At 34.2% G+C, this 17925-nt stretch overlaps 1 protein-coding gene across 1 annotated transcript in view; it reads left to right on the forward strand.

Annotated features, from left to right (window-relative positions):
* Positions 1 to 17486, forward strand: part of CDH19 (cadherin 19) — a 69572-nt gene extending 52086 nt beyond the window's left edge. The window contains exons 9-11 of the mRNA XM_077777669.1: positions 11967 to 12084; positions 14549 to 14800; positions 16996 to 17486. Coding sequence (XP_077633795.1) covers positions 11967 to 12084; positions 14549 to 14800; positions 16996 to 17486 — 861 coding nt within the window. The remainder of the gene's footprint in view (positions 1 to 11966; positions 12085 to 14548; positions 14801 to 16995) is intronic.
* Positions 17487 to 17925: the final 439 nt, after the last annotated feature.

Genomic DNA, 17925 nt, shown 5'->3' on the forward strand with positions numbered 1-17925 from the left:
GGGGAGGGACAGGGAAAGAAGAGAGAGAGAATCCCAAGCAGGCTCCACACTGTCAGCACAGAGCCTGACATGGGCCTCGATTCCAAGAAATGTGAGATCATGATGTGAGCCAAAACCAAGAGTAAGATGCTCAACTAACTGAGTTACCCAGGTGCCCCTAATATGGACAATACTTAAAGGTGACAATACCAAAAAGAGAAAAACAATGATTTTAAACATCAGAAGTATCATAGAAGACCAAGAATGCCAAAACAAAATGAATAAAAAATACAATGCTTGGAAGCAGTGTCGAATTTAGAAAGTCTTTTCAATTACAAATAATTATATTCATAAACTCTATACCATTTTTGCTAGATCAGTAAATTTTAATGAAAGATAAGGCCAAAAGATAGAGGGGGAAATAACTACTTGCAAAAATCTGAAAGAGTCCTTCTGTTATTAATATACACTAGTGCCTGCTGGTTGATAAGAAATCATCTTGTTTAACAGCTCGTTCCTTGGTATTGATGTAGCAAGTGATCTTTCAGAAATACTATGTGTGAGCTTGTCAGTGAAGAAATATTCAGCTGCATTATACCCATTAGAGAGGACATTGTAATGATTTCTTTGAAAGTGAATGTTTTCTCTAGTATATGTTGATCTTACTGTGTTTACCCAAATCATTTTCTATTATATGCTTTTCATAAAAATTGCATGATTTTTATTTTTTTTACCAAGTATGGCATTCTATTAGTCTTTAAAAATAGAATGTCTACTGCTTATATTCATAAGGAATGAGCATTTTTAATAAACTGATTTATAGAAAACATCTTTAATAAATTATTTATGGCTATATAAATACAAACAAAGTAAGTATGTAAAAACAAGTATAAAATAAAATGCTTATGTAGATGATCTTAGTTAATTTAGGAATAACAACCAAAGTAAAGGGTGTTTGAGGACACCAATTATCTAATAAAGCACCTTAAACCCAATAAAAAGAAAAGCAGCCTTTCAAATTGGCTCCTACATTATTAGAACAACCAGATTAATGAGTCTTGAAGTCACACAATTTAAGGCAATTAGATTCCAGAATAATCAATAAGTTATTCTGTAAAAGCAACATTCTCCCTCATTACCTTCATTTTGGCACCAAAATTATCAGATTTTTAAAATTTGTATTCACAAATAATTAGGGCAAAACATTGAATTGTGAAACTTGGTTTTTAAAGCTTGTGATGTGACTATGTGTGTGAGAGTTTATAAGATTGTCCATGTGCTATACTAGTTCACTTTTATAATATAAATCTATGAATAAGTGGGTAGGACATAAGTGTAGCATTTAAAAAAAGTAAATTTTCCAAATGCATTTCAGTGAAGGTAAGTTTAACTTTAAACAATGTTCTATTATATACAATATTTTAAAAAATTATTTTAGATAGGATTTTGCTTGTTTCTTCCCAGAATGGTAATTTCATTTTTAAATTCAAAATAATAATTTCTTAATGACAAAATTATTTGGGCTAATTGGAGATTGATTGCCTGACTGCATTAGAATATTAAAAAACTAAACAATAAGTCATTTTTTTCCAGTGAATTATCATTCTTGGCACCAATGTGGCCAGAGTCAAGGAAAAGATAAGCAATTATTAACTCAGTCTCTCTTTCTCTCTCTCTCTCTCTCTGTCTCTCTCTCCTCTTTTTTAAGTGATACTCTCTACTAAACTTTTAATTTAGTCTTAAGCAATACAAAGCATACAGCTTTCCAATGATAACTGACTGCATCTGTGTGAATTTGATGAATTTGCCTCTTTACCATTTTACCATTTAAGAAAAATTGACAGAATAGGAAAATAATTTTGTTCCCTTTATTTATTCTTTAAATGTTGTCTTTGTTTTTCTGTCTGTTTTGTCCCAATTTTTAGAGAGACAAAGGGTACTTTAGAGAGGATTGCAATGAACATTTGCTTTCTGGTATTAATTTAGGGGCATTCTATGGGCTAATTGGTATTCTTCAATACTGTCTAAAAGTCATGTATGTAGAAAGTCATGGTTTTTAATCCAAATATGTTTCCCTTCATGTGGGAATGAAACCTCAAAAACAACAGTAAACACTAATAGTAGAAAGATTGCCTGATATAATAGCAAGATAATTTTACCAGTTAGCACACTTCCCAAATTAGATAATGATATAACCATGCTGAGTACCACTCTCCTCATTTGAAAAAGAAACATAATTTTGCCCTATAATTACTATCTTATGAGGAGTTAGTAAAGATAAAAATACTATTAAATGAGAAAATGGGTAGCATTGGCCTTTGTTAAAAGTAATGTTGTTACTATTAAAATGAACAGTTAAGAGTAGTCTTAGAAGGTCTCTTCTAAAGAGATCCTAAATGATCCATACGGTGTCTGTGCACATGTGACATTGCACAGAAACAAAACTGTCACTGTCACTGAAGATTGCAGATGAGGGTGTGAACAGATTAATAGTTTTCATTCCATGCTTAAAAGATCCATTATTTATAAAATAAACATTAAAAAGTTACCACTTTCAATATAAACATTATTGAAGTTGGTTTTGTTTTCTTATTAGAGTTTTGATTTTGTCAGATTCCTGATTTTTTTGTTTTGTTTTGTTTTGTTTTGATTGGTTTGAAACACATTGAGTTGTTGCTTTTTAAATCTCTGGAGCAATAACTCAATAAACTGCATTGGCCATTTTTTTTTCCATAGAGTAAATAAATACTTCTTTCTTTGTTGACCAGATTATTTATTTTTAATGCAAGAAAAAAGCAAATCAAAACAAAAGAAGTCATAATTAAATCAATAGGAGAAAAGAAGATACATATTTTCTAATACAATATACTTGTGTGTCCTAAAAAAATGTGGAAATCTGGATGACATGAACAGTATTGCAGAAAAAATTCATAGATACATATAAATTGCCCACTCTTTTCAACCAATTTTGCTGAGGCAATTAGATATTCATAGGGAAGAGATAGAAAAATCCACCTAAACCTCATACCTTATACAAAAGTTATTTCAAAATGTATCATAGATTTATATGTAAACCAAAAACTGTAAAACTTTTAGAAGTAAACACAGGAGAAAAAACTATTCTCTATAGCTAGACAGAGTTCTTAGATATAGCACCAAAGGCCCAATATATAAGAAAAAACAAAGTATTTACAAACTAAAAAAATACGTAAATCTCTGTTAAAAGGATTAAAAAATAATCTGCAGATTGGAAGAAAATATTTGGAAACCAAAGAATCCTCAAAGGATTTATATCCAGACTGTACAAAGAACTCTTAAAACTCATTGGCCAAAATTATTAAATAATACAATTATAAAATAGGCAAAAGATATGACAAGACATTTCCCTGAGAGGTTACACAGAAAGCAAAAAAGCAAGTGAAAAGAGGTTGACCATCATTAGTTTTCTGGACACTGTAGTTTAAAATTACAATGAGATATTACTACACACCTACCAGAATGGCTAGAAAAACAATACCCAGTGACATCATCTAATGCTGGGAGGAAAGGGGGTGGAAGTGAAAAGTGAATTATAATTTGACAGTTTAGTATAAAGCTAAGCATGTACTTACCGTATAATCTAATAATCACGCATTTGGGCAGAGTGTGGCACACGTGTCAGAGAAATACTGATGTTTACATAAAAATATTCATGGCAACTTTATTCATAATGTAGCCTGACCTGGAAATAATCCACATGTCAGTTACCAGGAGAATGGTTAAATGAAGTGTGATACATCCATAAAATGGACTACTACCTGGCCATAAAAAAGGAACAGATGATGTATACACGCATAGCACCATGGACCTCAAGGGCATTATGTTTCATGAGAAAGGCAATACCCTCAACCTTATGTGCTTTATGATTCCATTTATAGTACATCCTCTAAAAGACGAAGCTATAAGAGAAAGTTTCAGGAAGGTTTACTGGTTGCCAGGGAACAAGGAAGGATTGGGGGTGTAAGTGTGAAAAGAGGGGTATAAAGGAGTTCACATGTGTGGATGAAAGTCTTCTGTATCTTTTTTTTTTTTATGTTTTATTTATTTCTAGGAGAGAGCAAGAGACAGCGTGAGCAGGGGAGGGTCAGAGAGAGAGAGAGAGAGGGAGATACAGACGCTGAAACAGGCTCCAGGCTCTGAGCAGTCAGCACAGAGCCCGACGCGGGGCTCGAACCCACGAACCGCGAGATCATGACCTAAGCGAAAGTCGGACGCTTAACCGACTACGCCACCCAGGCGCCCCAGGAACTCTTCTGTATCCTGATTGGGTGTGGTGACACTGGGCTTTACATGAGATCAAATTGAGCTACACACACACGTGCACACATACACAGATGTAAGAACCAGTGAAAACTGAATAAATTATCTCTTTATCACTATTGTACCCATTTCAGTTTCCAGGAATTGAAATTGTACAGTAGCTATGGGATGTAACTGTTGGGTTCACAGAAAGAAGTATTTAAAATACCCTATGCACTGCTTTTGAAATTTTCTGAGAATCTACAATTATTTCAAAAGGAAAGTTGAAAATCATATGCTGAAATGAAAGATAATAAAATACAAAGAAATAATGATAAGAAAAGAGTTTCAAAGAATAATCATAATATTATTTCGAATAATTTAGGCCAAGAAATCCATGAAGTTGAATAATGTCAAAATTATAAGTTATAAATGATCCCCATGCTATATAAACTTTCCCAAAGCATTCAAAACAAAGGAGCCTCCTCAAGGTACTTTGAGTAGTTTTACTCATAGTAAAAAGTGACAAAATTAAATACCTGCACACATAAACAGAGAAAAGTTATTAAGAATATGTCTGGCTATAAGCATTATATGTATATTGCAATTAAAAACCATTTATAGAGGTATTAAATGATGATATACAGTACAGAAAAAAGTAACTTTAGGAGAATAACAAAAAATGAAATCTATTAATATTTCCCAGTATATCAATATCTCAAAGGAATTAAAAGATACACATCAACTTTTCTTTTGAAGATAATAAGAAACCATGTGACAAAATTAGACTTAAATTCTGGGGAATGAAATGAAGCCATAGTAAGTATAGTAAGAATAAAATGATAATACTAGCACTCAAATCGATAGTCAAATTCTCAATACTGAAACATGTGGTACCATACTTTAAAACAAGGATGGAGAAAAAATTTCTACTTTTACACTATGATTTTTCATACTATTCTGAAGCTCAGGTCCATACAATGATATGTAAAATACGTATAAAAGGTCCATACAATAATATGTAGAATGCATATTAAAAAAGTTACTGAAAAGAAAGACGTTTATTTGGGAAAATGAGATCAAGCGCAGTACTGTGAATAAATATGGTGGAATTTTAAGTTCTTAAAGTCACATTTAGAAATGTAAAATTGGAGAGTTGCTATTCAACAGTTATAAAGTTTCAGTTTTACCTGATGATTAAGTCTGTGCCTGTAGTTAACAATGCAGTATTGTGTCCTTAAAGATTTGTTAAGAGCGTAGATCTTAACAATGTTCTTAGCAAATTAAAGTTTAAAAACCTTTAAGAGAAACAAATAATTTACTGCATATTTATATACTATATACCTAATGCTATCAACTCACATGTAATGAGTTAAATATCATTAAGGATATATTTTATGTGATTTCTCATACTGTGAAGATCATTCTTGATCTTATTTCCCACAGGCTTAATTGCTGGACAAGATGACAAATTAAAAGGTGTCAATCTGCTTTGGACGGATAATACATTCATTGTAGAAAATCAAAATGCCAGAATAGTTGTACTCAATTCTAGAGAAAATCAGGCATCTCCTTAATGATCTACACGGTTACACAGAATTTCTATTTTTGTTCTTGGTGTGTAAATGCCCAGGGTGGGCAGGAGAAGAGGGAGAAAATACTCAGTAGTTTGCAGAATATGAATATAATAAATGAGCTGACATTAGGGCCATTTGCCTTTCCTGTTTGGTGGAAATAGTTCTAATTTTTCAAATTAATGATTCCCATTATCTTGACTGATACCAAATATCTTTTCCAGAAGTAAAGTATAATATCAGCGATTTTAGGTTCTTTGATATCAATATTCTGTCTAATGTGAAGACATTTACATTGTCTCCACATAAAAATTTTCTGCTGCTGAAATTTCCATGATCTTACATTACAATCCGGTTTTCTTCTCACCTTTCTTTCTTTCTTGTGTCCTGTCTTTTATTTTTTCAAGATCACTCTTTTGTGATGACTTCTAGATCTTTATGCCTGTTTTCTCTCCTCTATTTCAAGATGTATGCACAATTAACTAGAGATTTCTACTTGTATGTCCTAAGGTTACACCCTGCTTTTTTCTCCAAGCCTGTCCTGTTTGGTTTTTTTTTCAATGTCCTTTACAAAATTACCTTAACTCACTAAATTGTGCAGGAAGGACGGACATGTGGACATCATCCTGAATTCATTCTGGTCTTTTATTCTTCATATCTATCAGTCATGAATCCTATTGATTCCATCCCCTAAGTACCTCTGTGCTCTAAGCTCACTCTTTCTACCCTACCAGGGACCTAACATACCTTCTGGAGTGAGCCATGGACAGTTCTGCTGAAGGACCCATCCATAACATCAAATTTCTCACTATCCAGTCTCACCGCTCACATTGAGGGATATACCGCAGTAGTTGATGCTGATACTGATATTGATACTGCTGTTATCGGTTAAGTCTGAAGACAGGGAGAAAATTTCTAGGGCAGTTTTTAGTGGTGGGAAAATAGTCAAAAGAATATATTTTATGTCCTTTTGGAAATGGTGAAATGTTACCGTGATGACATCCAACATTCCCTATGGGAAATTTGGAGTGCGGGAGACCCTCTTCACCTGAGAGCATGTTGTTACCACCTCAGTTTATGTAAACACTTCAGTAATCTCCATATAATTTCTCATTAAAAATAACGCATTCTGTAACTGTGGCTGAAGTTGTCTTTATATATCACATCAGAAGGTTTTGAATACAAAACAAATGTTTCCCTGGGTCATGGCAACAGCTTGTTAACGAGGTTCCCTATTTCCAGATCCACACTAAAGATGTCTTCAGAGTGAACATTCTAAAATGCAGAAATTTCCCCAATATTTGGACCATGGGATCCTAACCAAAAAATATAGTCATTGTTTTCCAATTTAGAACTTGTGAGTGGACCTCAGTATAAAAGTACAAACTTTGTAATATGCTCTTCTGCAATATTCATGACATCCCACTGCTCATCTTTGAAGTATAATCTTCTAATTTCATGTTAGATGCCAAGTCTTATGACCTCCAAATGTTTAAGTATTATGTACTTTGGGTGTTTTATTCTGCACTTTTTTTCTCAGGTACTATGTCCCTCTTCTCCACTAACATGTAAACAGAAGTGACACACGGCTTGGCGTGTTCCAAATGCCAGTGAAATATTTGCTAAATGGATGCCTTTGGGATATTAGTCAGATATTTTTATAATTTTTTAATTTATATACTATGATGCTATGTGAATTTTTAGAAAGTATGTATTTAAGAATCACTTAACAAAAGAAATGAAATATATATATACCGAGACACAAATTTAAGAAAGTAAAATTGTTAAATGAATATAAGAAGATATCTATAAGTAAATGTCAAAACAGTATATATCTGTGACATTTAAATACATATAATTTTGTGAAAAGTGCTTTTTAGAAGACTTGAGTATCTCTATCTTTGTCCAGGACCAAAACATTAGAATGTTATGGATTTTTCAACACTTTTCTCCTAATAACATGCTAAACAAAGAAAGAAAACAGAGACTATAGACTACATTTTCTTGTTAGCACTAATTCTAGTATTGTATTAATTAATACTTTGGCCTTTTGAACAGATACTCAATGACAGTTTTGAATCCTTTATTTTCTCAAAACAAGTCTAATTTGTAATCATGTTCTCAGTGAAGTGGCATAAAAAGTAACAGTCTGACTCAAATTTGTTGACTGTACCTCTTGACAATGGGAGAAAGAATTTGCGTTTATAGCTTGGTGCAAGCTATAAATAAAAATATACCTAAAATAACTAAATAAGCAGCAATTTAGTTGAAATTTAAAACATCCTTCTTGTATTCATTTTTTGCAGGTCTCACTTTTTGTTTAATGTGTTTGTATTAATAGAAATTGATATTAAACACATTCCAAAGAATTCATGATTTATATCAATTAATAATCAATACCTGCATTTTGATTGTAATTCATTGTTTAACTCATAGTTTATAATCTTATTTGAAATTCCTCAGCAAATCCTATAAGTAGACTTCATTGATATCTAAAATTCCTCAGCAAATCCTATAACTAGACTTCATTGATATCTACTGTTCAGATAAAGAAACAGACTCAAATATATTAACTGTTTGCTCCAAATCCATGTATAATATTTGCTTCTTTGCCTAGCTATCAAAAATTTACATGTTTAAAAAGGGCCATACATATATTTTGTGTGAAAATGAATGTTGTACTGATATTTTTAAATCAGAAAAGTTATCTAGGAATGGCATTTTAGTAAATTGGCCCAGTGTGCCTCCTTTTTTTTTTTTTTTTTTAATGTTTTATTTCTTTCTGAGAGAGAGACAGCGTGAGCAGGGGAGGGTCACAGAGAGAGGGAGACAGAATCAGTAGCAGGTTCCAGACTCTGAACTAGCTGTCAGCACAGAGCCAGGCACAGGGCATGAATCCACGAGCTGTGAGATCATGACCTGAGCCAAAGTCGGGCACTTAACAGACAGAGCCATCAGTGCCTCCACCCCCCCCTTTTTTTTTTTAGAAAAAGAAGTCATAGTAATGGACAGGCACACTGATTACATTTTCCCATGATTATCTTTAAAGTCAAATACCATTTGTAGTTCCATAAAATGATTAAATGAAGACTTATGAAACTGCTAATGTTTATCTTTGACCTAAAAATCCAAATTTCTTTCATTTCTACCTAGTAATATGTTATTTCTCTGCATTCATGGTTTTCAGGTAGCATTTTTTTTGTCTGGATCACACTCACCTGGCTAATTCATAATTTTTTACCCAAGTATTAGCTCATTTGCTCCCTTCCACTTTGGAAAATCATTTTCTTTCTCCTACTTTAATACTCAGATTACTTTCTTCTTTTTTTCTCAACCATTATTTTTGGTGTCTGTCTATTCTATAGGAATTATATTACTTATTTCTCTGCATGTCTCTGTCTTGTATGAGACTTGGTTTTGTTTGCTTCTTGTATTCACTGTATCCTTTACAGTGTTTTTTTTTTGCAAACTTCACAAACAAGAACAGGTCTAGGGCTTGAATAATGTGTTCTGCGGAGGGGATGGGAGGGAGATAGGATAGGAAATGGTTGCCAGGGTCCTGGGGGTGTGGGATATGGGAAGAGATTGGTAAAAGAGTATAAATTTTATAAGGTGAATAAAATCTAAGGACCGAATGTATAACATGGTGGCTATGGCTGATAAAACTATAATTTGGCTAAGAAAGTAGAACTTTAAAAAATGTGTCTCTCTCTCTGAATTTCCACCACTTGTACTCTGTCTCCTTCTCTCTCAAGAATAAACATTAAAAAAAAAGGGGGGGGGGACCAGAGTGGTGAAACCTATGCATATTCAGCTTACCTATACATATGTAGTTTAATTAATTAAAATTATTTAAAAATACATACAAAGTGAATATCTCACCAGTGTTCTTCAACATTCATACACAAAAAGGAAACATATTCAACATTTAGTCTGATGCATGTATTTAAATTTTTTAAAATGTTTTATTTATTTTTGAGAGAGAGACAGAGACAGCATGAGGAGGGGAGGGTCAGAGAGAGAGGGAGACACAGAATTGGAAGACAGGCTCCAGGCTCTGAGCTGTCAGCACAGAGCCCCACGCAGGGCTCAAACCTACAAACCACAAGATCATGACCTGAGCCAAAGCCAGACGTTTAACTGACTGAGCCACCCAGATGCCCCTGATGCATGTGTTTAATACAGAGAACCAGATAGTGAGATAAATTATTCCTTGTCTAAAAATCAAGCCTGCATATGGCAACAAGATGAACATGAATCTTTGCAGTTTGCTATCAATCTTAATTAAACAAATATGCACATAATGAGATTACATGCAGCATTCCACAGGCTGCCATCTTATCCGTGCAAATCCCAATAAGACTATGTCTTCATGAAGAAAGCACATATAAACATGTACTGACTGTGCGAAAAGCACCTTGAAAAGCTATGATGTATAATTCTAATTTTTTTTTAATGTTTATTTTTGAGAGAGAGAAGGAGACAGAGTGAGAATGGGGGAGGGGCAGAGAGAGAGACACAGAATCCGAAACAGGCTCCAGGCTCTGAGCTGTCAGCACAGAGCCCTACACGGAGCTCGAACTCACGAGCAATGAGATCATGACCTGAGCCGAAGTTGGATGCTCAACGAACTGAGCCACCTAGGTGCCTCTCTGACACATAGTTCTAAAAATCAATCCTACAAGTTAGGTATTAGTATCTCCATTTTTTAAGCATAAAAATCTATTAAGTGGCAAAGCCAGGGTTCAACATATCAGTGTTTCAAGTTCCCCTTCCCTTTACCCTGGCTATTATAATCCAAAATAAAAGCATCACCCTAACACAACGCACATTTATTACTGCAGGCATGGATTGAATGGAGCTATGTTTCATTGCATTGTTTAACACTATACAATTATGATTTGATTAGGAATGTGTTACAAGGAAAAAGATAAATCAAGAAATACAGTAATAATGTCCAAATTACATTGGTTTTACAAGGCTCTTTAAGCATGTGGAGATATATCTATTCTTTGAAGTATAATGTTATCAAATTTGGGTCTGTCATCTTGCAACTAAAGATATTTTTGTTTGACACATGGTTAAAAGCACTTTAATTCTAGAAAATGCAAAACAATAACTTCAATAATCAATTTACTTTAATTTCCAGAATTAATCACAGTCTCACTATGTGATCTTGACAGCACATCTCTTTTTTGACAATAATGAACTGCTGACTGACACATTCATGTCTTGAAAAAAAGAATTAACTGTGAACTGATGTGTTTATAACTGCACTACTTCACTTTTTTTATGATCTGAAATAGAAATTTGTTTGATGGGGAACACTTTTGCTCTAATTTTTATGGGTCAAAGGAGATCACATACTTTGCCCATAAGCTCTAACTGCATTATTTCCTCAAATCAATTTAAGAACTCGTTAGTTTAGCTAATACTTTAGTGAGACAATAAGTTTACCACAGCTATGCTCTCAAATGAGCAGGGAATATATAACTTCAACACATCATAATGGCCATTGTTCAGATAAAAAAAAGGGAAAAGAAGAAAAAAAGGAAGAAAGGGGGAAATCAGGTGGGGATATGGGAGGGAATCTTAATAGCAGTGGTACTTTGAGAACTTCTAACAAACTCAATGGAAACAAGTGTGGTGGAAATCATCTTACCCATCAAGACAAGTTAATTTATTATGCAATATCAAAACACTCTTTTGAAAGGGTCAAGTAAACTTAATTTTCTGATGTTTTATTTTTTGAAAGAGAGAGACAGAGTGAGAGCAGGAGAGGGGCAGAGAAAGAGAGGGAGACACAGAATTTGAGGCAGGGTCCAGGCTCTAGGCTCTGAGCTGTCAGCACAGAGCCCGACACAGGGCTTGAACTCATGGACTGTGAGATCACGACCTGAGCTGAAGTCGGTCGCTTAACCAACTGAGCCACCGAGGTGCCCCACATGTAAACTTATTTTTAACTTGAGAAAATATTTTAATATTATCCCCAAGTTTGAGTTATCTTCTGCAGTATCCATAACAATTGGTAAACAATTTTGATAAAAGCTAATACTAATAATGATCATAATCTTTCTAACAGTAATTATTTTCCAGACTCAAAAAGCAAGCAACATATTTCTATTTTTTTTCTAGGTAATTCAGACCATCAGTGCGGTAGATAGAGATGAATCCATAGAAGATCACCATTTTTACTTTAATCTATCTGTGGAAGACACAAAGAACTCAAGTTTTACAATCATAGATAATCAAGGTAATGCCATTCATCACAATTGTCTTTTAGCTTTCTTTGAGAAATGTGTTTGATTTTAAGTGAATGTATAATGTTGCTTTTTTATATGGTTCTTGCAATATGATAATATTGAGAAATAGAGCAGGGAGTGGCAATGAAAATGGTAAAAAAAAAAAAAAAACCTCAAAGTTGAGTTCTGAATCGTAACCCCATTTCTTGTTGGATTCCTTTAAATTAAAAACCCTTTGTCTAGTCATCAGTGGCTATAAGACCTTGCAAAATCTGAATGACCCTGCAAATATAATTGCAGTTCTGACACAATGGCTCCTTTCATGTCCTTGTATAACTCAAACTTCAAATCTATGTCTGGGGAAGAAAATGATATATACTTAACAGTCATGTTAGCTTGATTGATTCACAGATATTTGGAGTCATTAATTAGAAGCTTTAAATATATAAAACTGGCTTAAGATTATTCCCTTTCCTTCAAAATGTAGTGATTATATCAGTCGAAGGACACAATGTTCCAAAGGGTTTTGTGTGGAAAGACAAAATATTTTATCCTTCCATACAGATACAAAGTGGACTGACTTTGTATAAGGCTGTTCTGTTCTTTTTTCCTTCACTTCAGTAAAAGATTTTCGAGTCATCATATGGACTTCTATTTTAATTTTACTTTATATCTTAAAGATAGAAAACACCATAGGATTTATTACACAAGCATTCATAACCAAATACCTGCACCTGTCTTTTCTTACAACTGAGTTTAAGCTTTGATCTAGGGGACACCTTTTTTTTAATTAAAAAAAAATATTTATTCATTTATTTTGAGAGAGAAAGAAAGAATGAGCATGAGCTGGGGAGGGGCAGAGAGAGAATCCCAAACAGGCTCCATGCTGCCAGTGCAGAGCCCAACATGAGGCTTGATCCCACGCACCATGAGATCATGACCTGAGCCAAAATCGAGACCCCGGTGCTCAACCGACTGAGCCACCCAAGCACCCCTGGGGGACATCTTTCATGGGAGAATAAATGCAGACATGTTCTCTTCCTTTTCTCCTTGTCAAATTCTCCAGTGAAGAAAACTCAAATCCACTTAGGATAAAAAAATGCAAATATCAATATAAGAAATAAGTTTTAGCTTAGATTTATTTACATTAATATAAAACAAGTCACTGAGGAAAAATAAGCATATCAAAACATGAAGAAAATAATTTGATTCGATGTTTGTGACTGCAAGTAATCTAATAAAATATATATGGAAAAATGTAAACTTTCTTACCTTTCCAATCTGCCTAGTAAATAAAATAAAATTGCAAGTTTTATAGGTTCCAAGCACATGATAGAGAATTCATTTTAAAAAGGTGATTTGGGAAAAGTCGTTAGCAAGCACACATTTTGAGAGACTTCCCTTTATTTGGATTTTCCTGATTGTGTCTTCTAAGGATTCATTGCTACAGAAAATATTTAGGGGGATGGCAATCTAAGAAAAGGGAAGAAATATAGTGCACAGGCACAAGACTGCACCAAAAAAGATTACTTAGAATATTTTGGTATTCATGGGGCGCCTGGGTGGCTTAGTCGGTTAAGCGTCCGACTTTCGCTTAGGTCATGAGCTCGCGGTTCGTGGGTTCGGGCCCCACGTCGGGCTCTGTGCTGACTGCCAGCTCAGAGCCTGGAGCCTGTTTCAGAGTCTGTATCTCCCTCTCTCTCTGACCCTCCCCTGCTCACACTGTCTCTCTCTCTCCTAGAAATAAATAAATAAATAAAATAAAAAAATAAAAGAATATTTTGGTATTCAGGGAAAAACAACTTCAAAAACGTTGAAGTATATATTGTTCATCTTTGTTAAAGTTTTTAAAAATATTCTATCTAAATGAGTGATTGGTGCTACTAAAGTTTAACTACTACCTGAATTTTAGATAGAAAATGGGTTAATAATGTCAAAGTGAAATGAAACATCCCAATAGAATTTCTCCTACTGAGTAAAACTAATCCTTTGTCTCATTAGTAAATATGTGATTTGAGACCACTTGCTGTGAAATTGGTAAATGACTTTGAAAATCTTATGTATCGTTAGTACTTGTAGCAATGACTTTTCTACTAAAAAAGACCTGCGTCGTGAGTAAATAACCCAAATGAAACTGACAACTGTCAACATAAGTTTAATGCTAGTCACCCCTAGAAAATATTGATATCTCATTAAAAGGCTGTTTTATTTTCTGTGTTCCACATTTATGTTTTCTACCTTTATCAAAGACGTTTAGGAATTGATTGGTGTAATTCACCTAATTATGTAATTAGGGTTAGGGCAAAGGCAAATCAATAATGACTTTTTGAGTGGATCTTTTGTCTTTCTATCAGAAATTTCCTCTTTATGTTTTAAACTTATTTGACATATCTATACCATTGCTTCTAAAACATGCGACTGGTGTGAATTTCTTTTGTGTTATTGAAAAATTATGCACACGGATTTCTGTTTTAGATAACACAGCTGTAATTTTGACTAATAGAACTGGTTTTAGCCTTCAAGAAGAGCCTGTCTTCTATTTATCAGTCCTAATCGCTGACAATGGAATGCCATCACTTACAAGTACCAACACCCTCACCATACACGTCTGTGACTGTGATGACTATGGAAGTACACACACTTGCAGGAATAAAGACCGTATGCTTTCCATGGGGTTCAGAACAGAAGTCATACTTGCTATTTTAATAAGCATTATGATAATATTTGGTAAGTAGTGCTGCACTGAACCTATCCTCATTTATTGAAAATAATAAATATAAAAAATAGTTAAATCCATTATTGCAGTACAGTATGGGTTTGCGTGTGTGAGTGTGTGTGTGTGTGTGCGTGCATTTAATTGCTCTTCTGGATGTGTTATGATTCTTCAAGCACTGGAGTAAATTAAAAAAAAAAGAGTAGTTATGGATTTCAAGATGAAAATCAATGACCCTTGAATTCTATGAGTGTGTCAGCATGTGTGTGCACATCTGTTTAGGAATGTTTTTGTCAGTATGCATTTCGGCATATAGAGTTATATAACAATTGGTAATAATAATGGTGACCTTCTGGGGAGTGCTTATTACACTCCAGGAGTTGTCCTGGGTGCTTTCTATGCAACATGTGATTTGATCCTCACAATAACCTTACGAAGTAGAACTTTTATCACCTGCATTTATGGGCGAGGAAAGTGAAACTCAAAGCATTAAGTACTTTGCAAAGGGTCCTGCAGCTGGCACATGATGTGCTGAAATTTTGTAACTCTGTACAATTCCATTCAACCTGTACAGCAATTCCCTAGGGTCCTATGACCATTAAGAAAGAAAGTAAATGTTAGCCTGGAGGGATGCGTAGGGAGGGTTTTACTTGATCAAAGTGCTAAATGCGGAATAAATTTCAATAAAATAGCTCCTTTTTTTGGTTTGTTTGCTGTTGTTTTCGCAAGCAGTTAAGTTATACTCATTCTACAGGTGAGACAAATGGACCCCAAAATGTTTTTGTCAGCCTTTTCAAGAATAAAAAGAATTCATTTGGCAAAACCTTTTCTCTTTCTTTCACATACGAGTATATATAATCTAAACCCTCTCTTACTTCCCTTGTAACTTCATGTCACAGGTCAACACAACTTTATTGAGTGGTGGGAGCAATCACATCAGCCACTGGGTCTGTAAGCCACTGGGTCTGTAATCTCACAGCTCACAATGACATCTGTGTTTCAGGGCTTGCTTGGCCTTCACTCTGCTCATTTTTCTCAAAGCTTCAAAAATCATGCCTTTCTTTCTCTTTCTCTTTACCATCCAAATTACCATACTTTCCTACCCAGCCTCAGTCTTTACGATAATTTTTAATGGTCTTTGATCATAGCACTGAGCTGAGATTTACAGAGCCAGGTATCAGAATCAAGTGCAGTGTAGTGTTTGGAGGATGGCAAGTACTGATACACACACAGGTACAGACCTAAACCAAGTCTCAAAACCCTATGAGGAAACCAAGGGCAGCCTCACAGTCAAGGGCATGAGTAATATTAGAGGGTTAGAAATATGGGTCAACCAATAGTCAGTAGTTTCCTTTGAAAAGTTTTGTGAATACTCTCTCCAATTCATAGATTGAAAAATTATTTATTAGCTCCCTTTCTATAACAACCATATATCTGAGCTGAGTTTTAATAGTACTTGAATTCAAACCCAATGACCTTACTTCAAGAACACTGTTTCAATTTTTTAATGTAAGATTTATATAAAGTATTGCCCAATGTATTTCTCTTTATGATAATATTAATAACATCACTTCATCTTTGTTTCAATTCTTATAGATAAAATCCTGAATACATCCAAGTCTATGAAAGGTTTGGCTAGTTTTGATACACACACACACACACACACACACACAGTTTTTTTGTAAAATTATAAAAAAGGCATTCTGAAATTGTTCTATTTCTACATGATGTTAAAGTTATCTTAGTAATGAACATTGATTGTGGACATCTCAGTTTTTTTATTTTTTTAAATGATAATTTGGGATTTCTGAAATGAATGTGGTGTCACAGAGCGCAGGTAGTAAACCAACTATTTGGTGGCATGTACTTTCTAGTCAGTAAATATTAACTCAGAAAATAATTATGCTGCAGAATTTGCCTTAGTGGGGAATTTCAAACTTTTGTCTTCTACGTAACTTCTACTTAACAAAGCATCACTGTTTGTTTCTTTTGTCTTATAATGATAAAATCTAAGCTCATGTCTTGACCTTATCACCAAAGCGAGGATTGTAAAGTTTATTATAAACAATATATTAAATGATATATAATCTATAAGTACAAACTTATAAATATAAATTATATATTAACATATTATACTATGATATATAGTTATATTAATGATTATATTATATGTTAATTTGTCCTCTGGTATGCTCTCTTTCTTTGTTAGGGTTTATTTTTTTGATCCTAGGCCTAAAACAGAGAAGAAAACAGACTCTGTTTCCTGAGAAAGGTGAAGATTTCAGAGAGAATATATTCAGATATGACGATGAAGGGGGAGGAGAAGAAGATACAGAGGCTTTTGATATCGTAGAGCTGAGAAACAGCACCCTCATGCGGGAACGAAAGACCCGGAAAACCGCGACTGCAGAGATCAGGAGCCTGTACAGGCAGTCTTTACAGGTCGGCCCAGACAGTGCCATTTTCAGGAAATTCATTCTAGAAAAGCTCGAGGAGGCGAATACTGATCCTTGCGCCCCTCCTTTTGACTCCCTCCAGACCTACGCTTTTGAGGGAACAGGGTCCTTAGCTGGATCCCTGAGCTCTTTGGGCTCCGCAGCCTCTGATCTGGATGAATATTATGATTACCTTAATGAGTTGGGACCTCGCTTTAAAAGATTAGCATGCATATTTAGTTCTGGTACGCAGTCAAATAATTAGGGCTCTTGTATTATTAAAATGTTTTTAAGTGCTAATATGTGTTTGGGCACACTGGTAGTCACTTGGTAGAGTTGTATTATCTGGGGGGGGGAGGGAATATATATACATATATAGCATCTTCTGATTTCCTTGGAGTAAATACCCCTCGGTTATTTCAAGCTATCCGCAAGCTGTAGTGAATGCAGATATAGGGTGATGTTAACAATCAGCTCTCTGGTACGTGTAACTGAAATATTCCTCTAGCATTTTTTTCACTACCATCCAATGCAAATTCTCAACATTTTTGAATGTTTATTATGAGAAAGGGCCTGTACTACATCAACTTAATATTAGTTCATTTATCCAATTTTTTTTTTAAATCCTTACCTAACAAGAGTAAAGTGTTTATGTGTTTTAAGTTCCAATGCTATATGGGTATATGGAGATAAACTTAAACACT

The sequence above is a fragment of the Crocuta crocuta genome, unplaced genomic scaffold (genome assembly GCF_008692635.1).
Source record: "Crocuta crocuta isolate KB4526 unplaced genomic scaffold, BGI_CrCroc_1.0 scaffold36, whole genome shotgun sequence".
Lineage (NCBI taxonomy): Eukaryota > Metazoa > Chordata > Mammalia > Carnivora > Hyaenidae > Crocuta > Crocuta crocuta.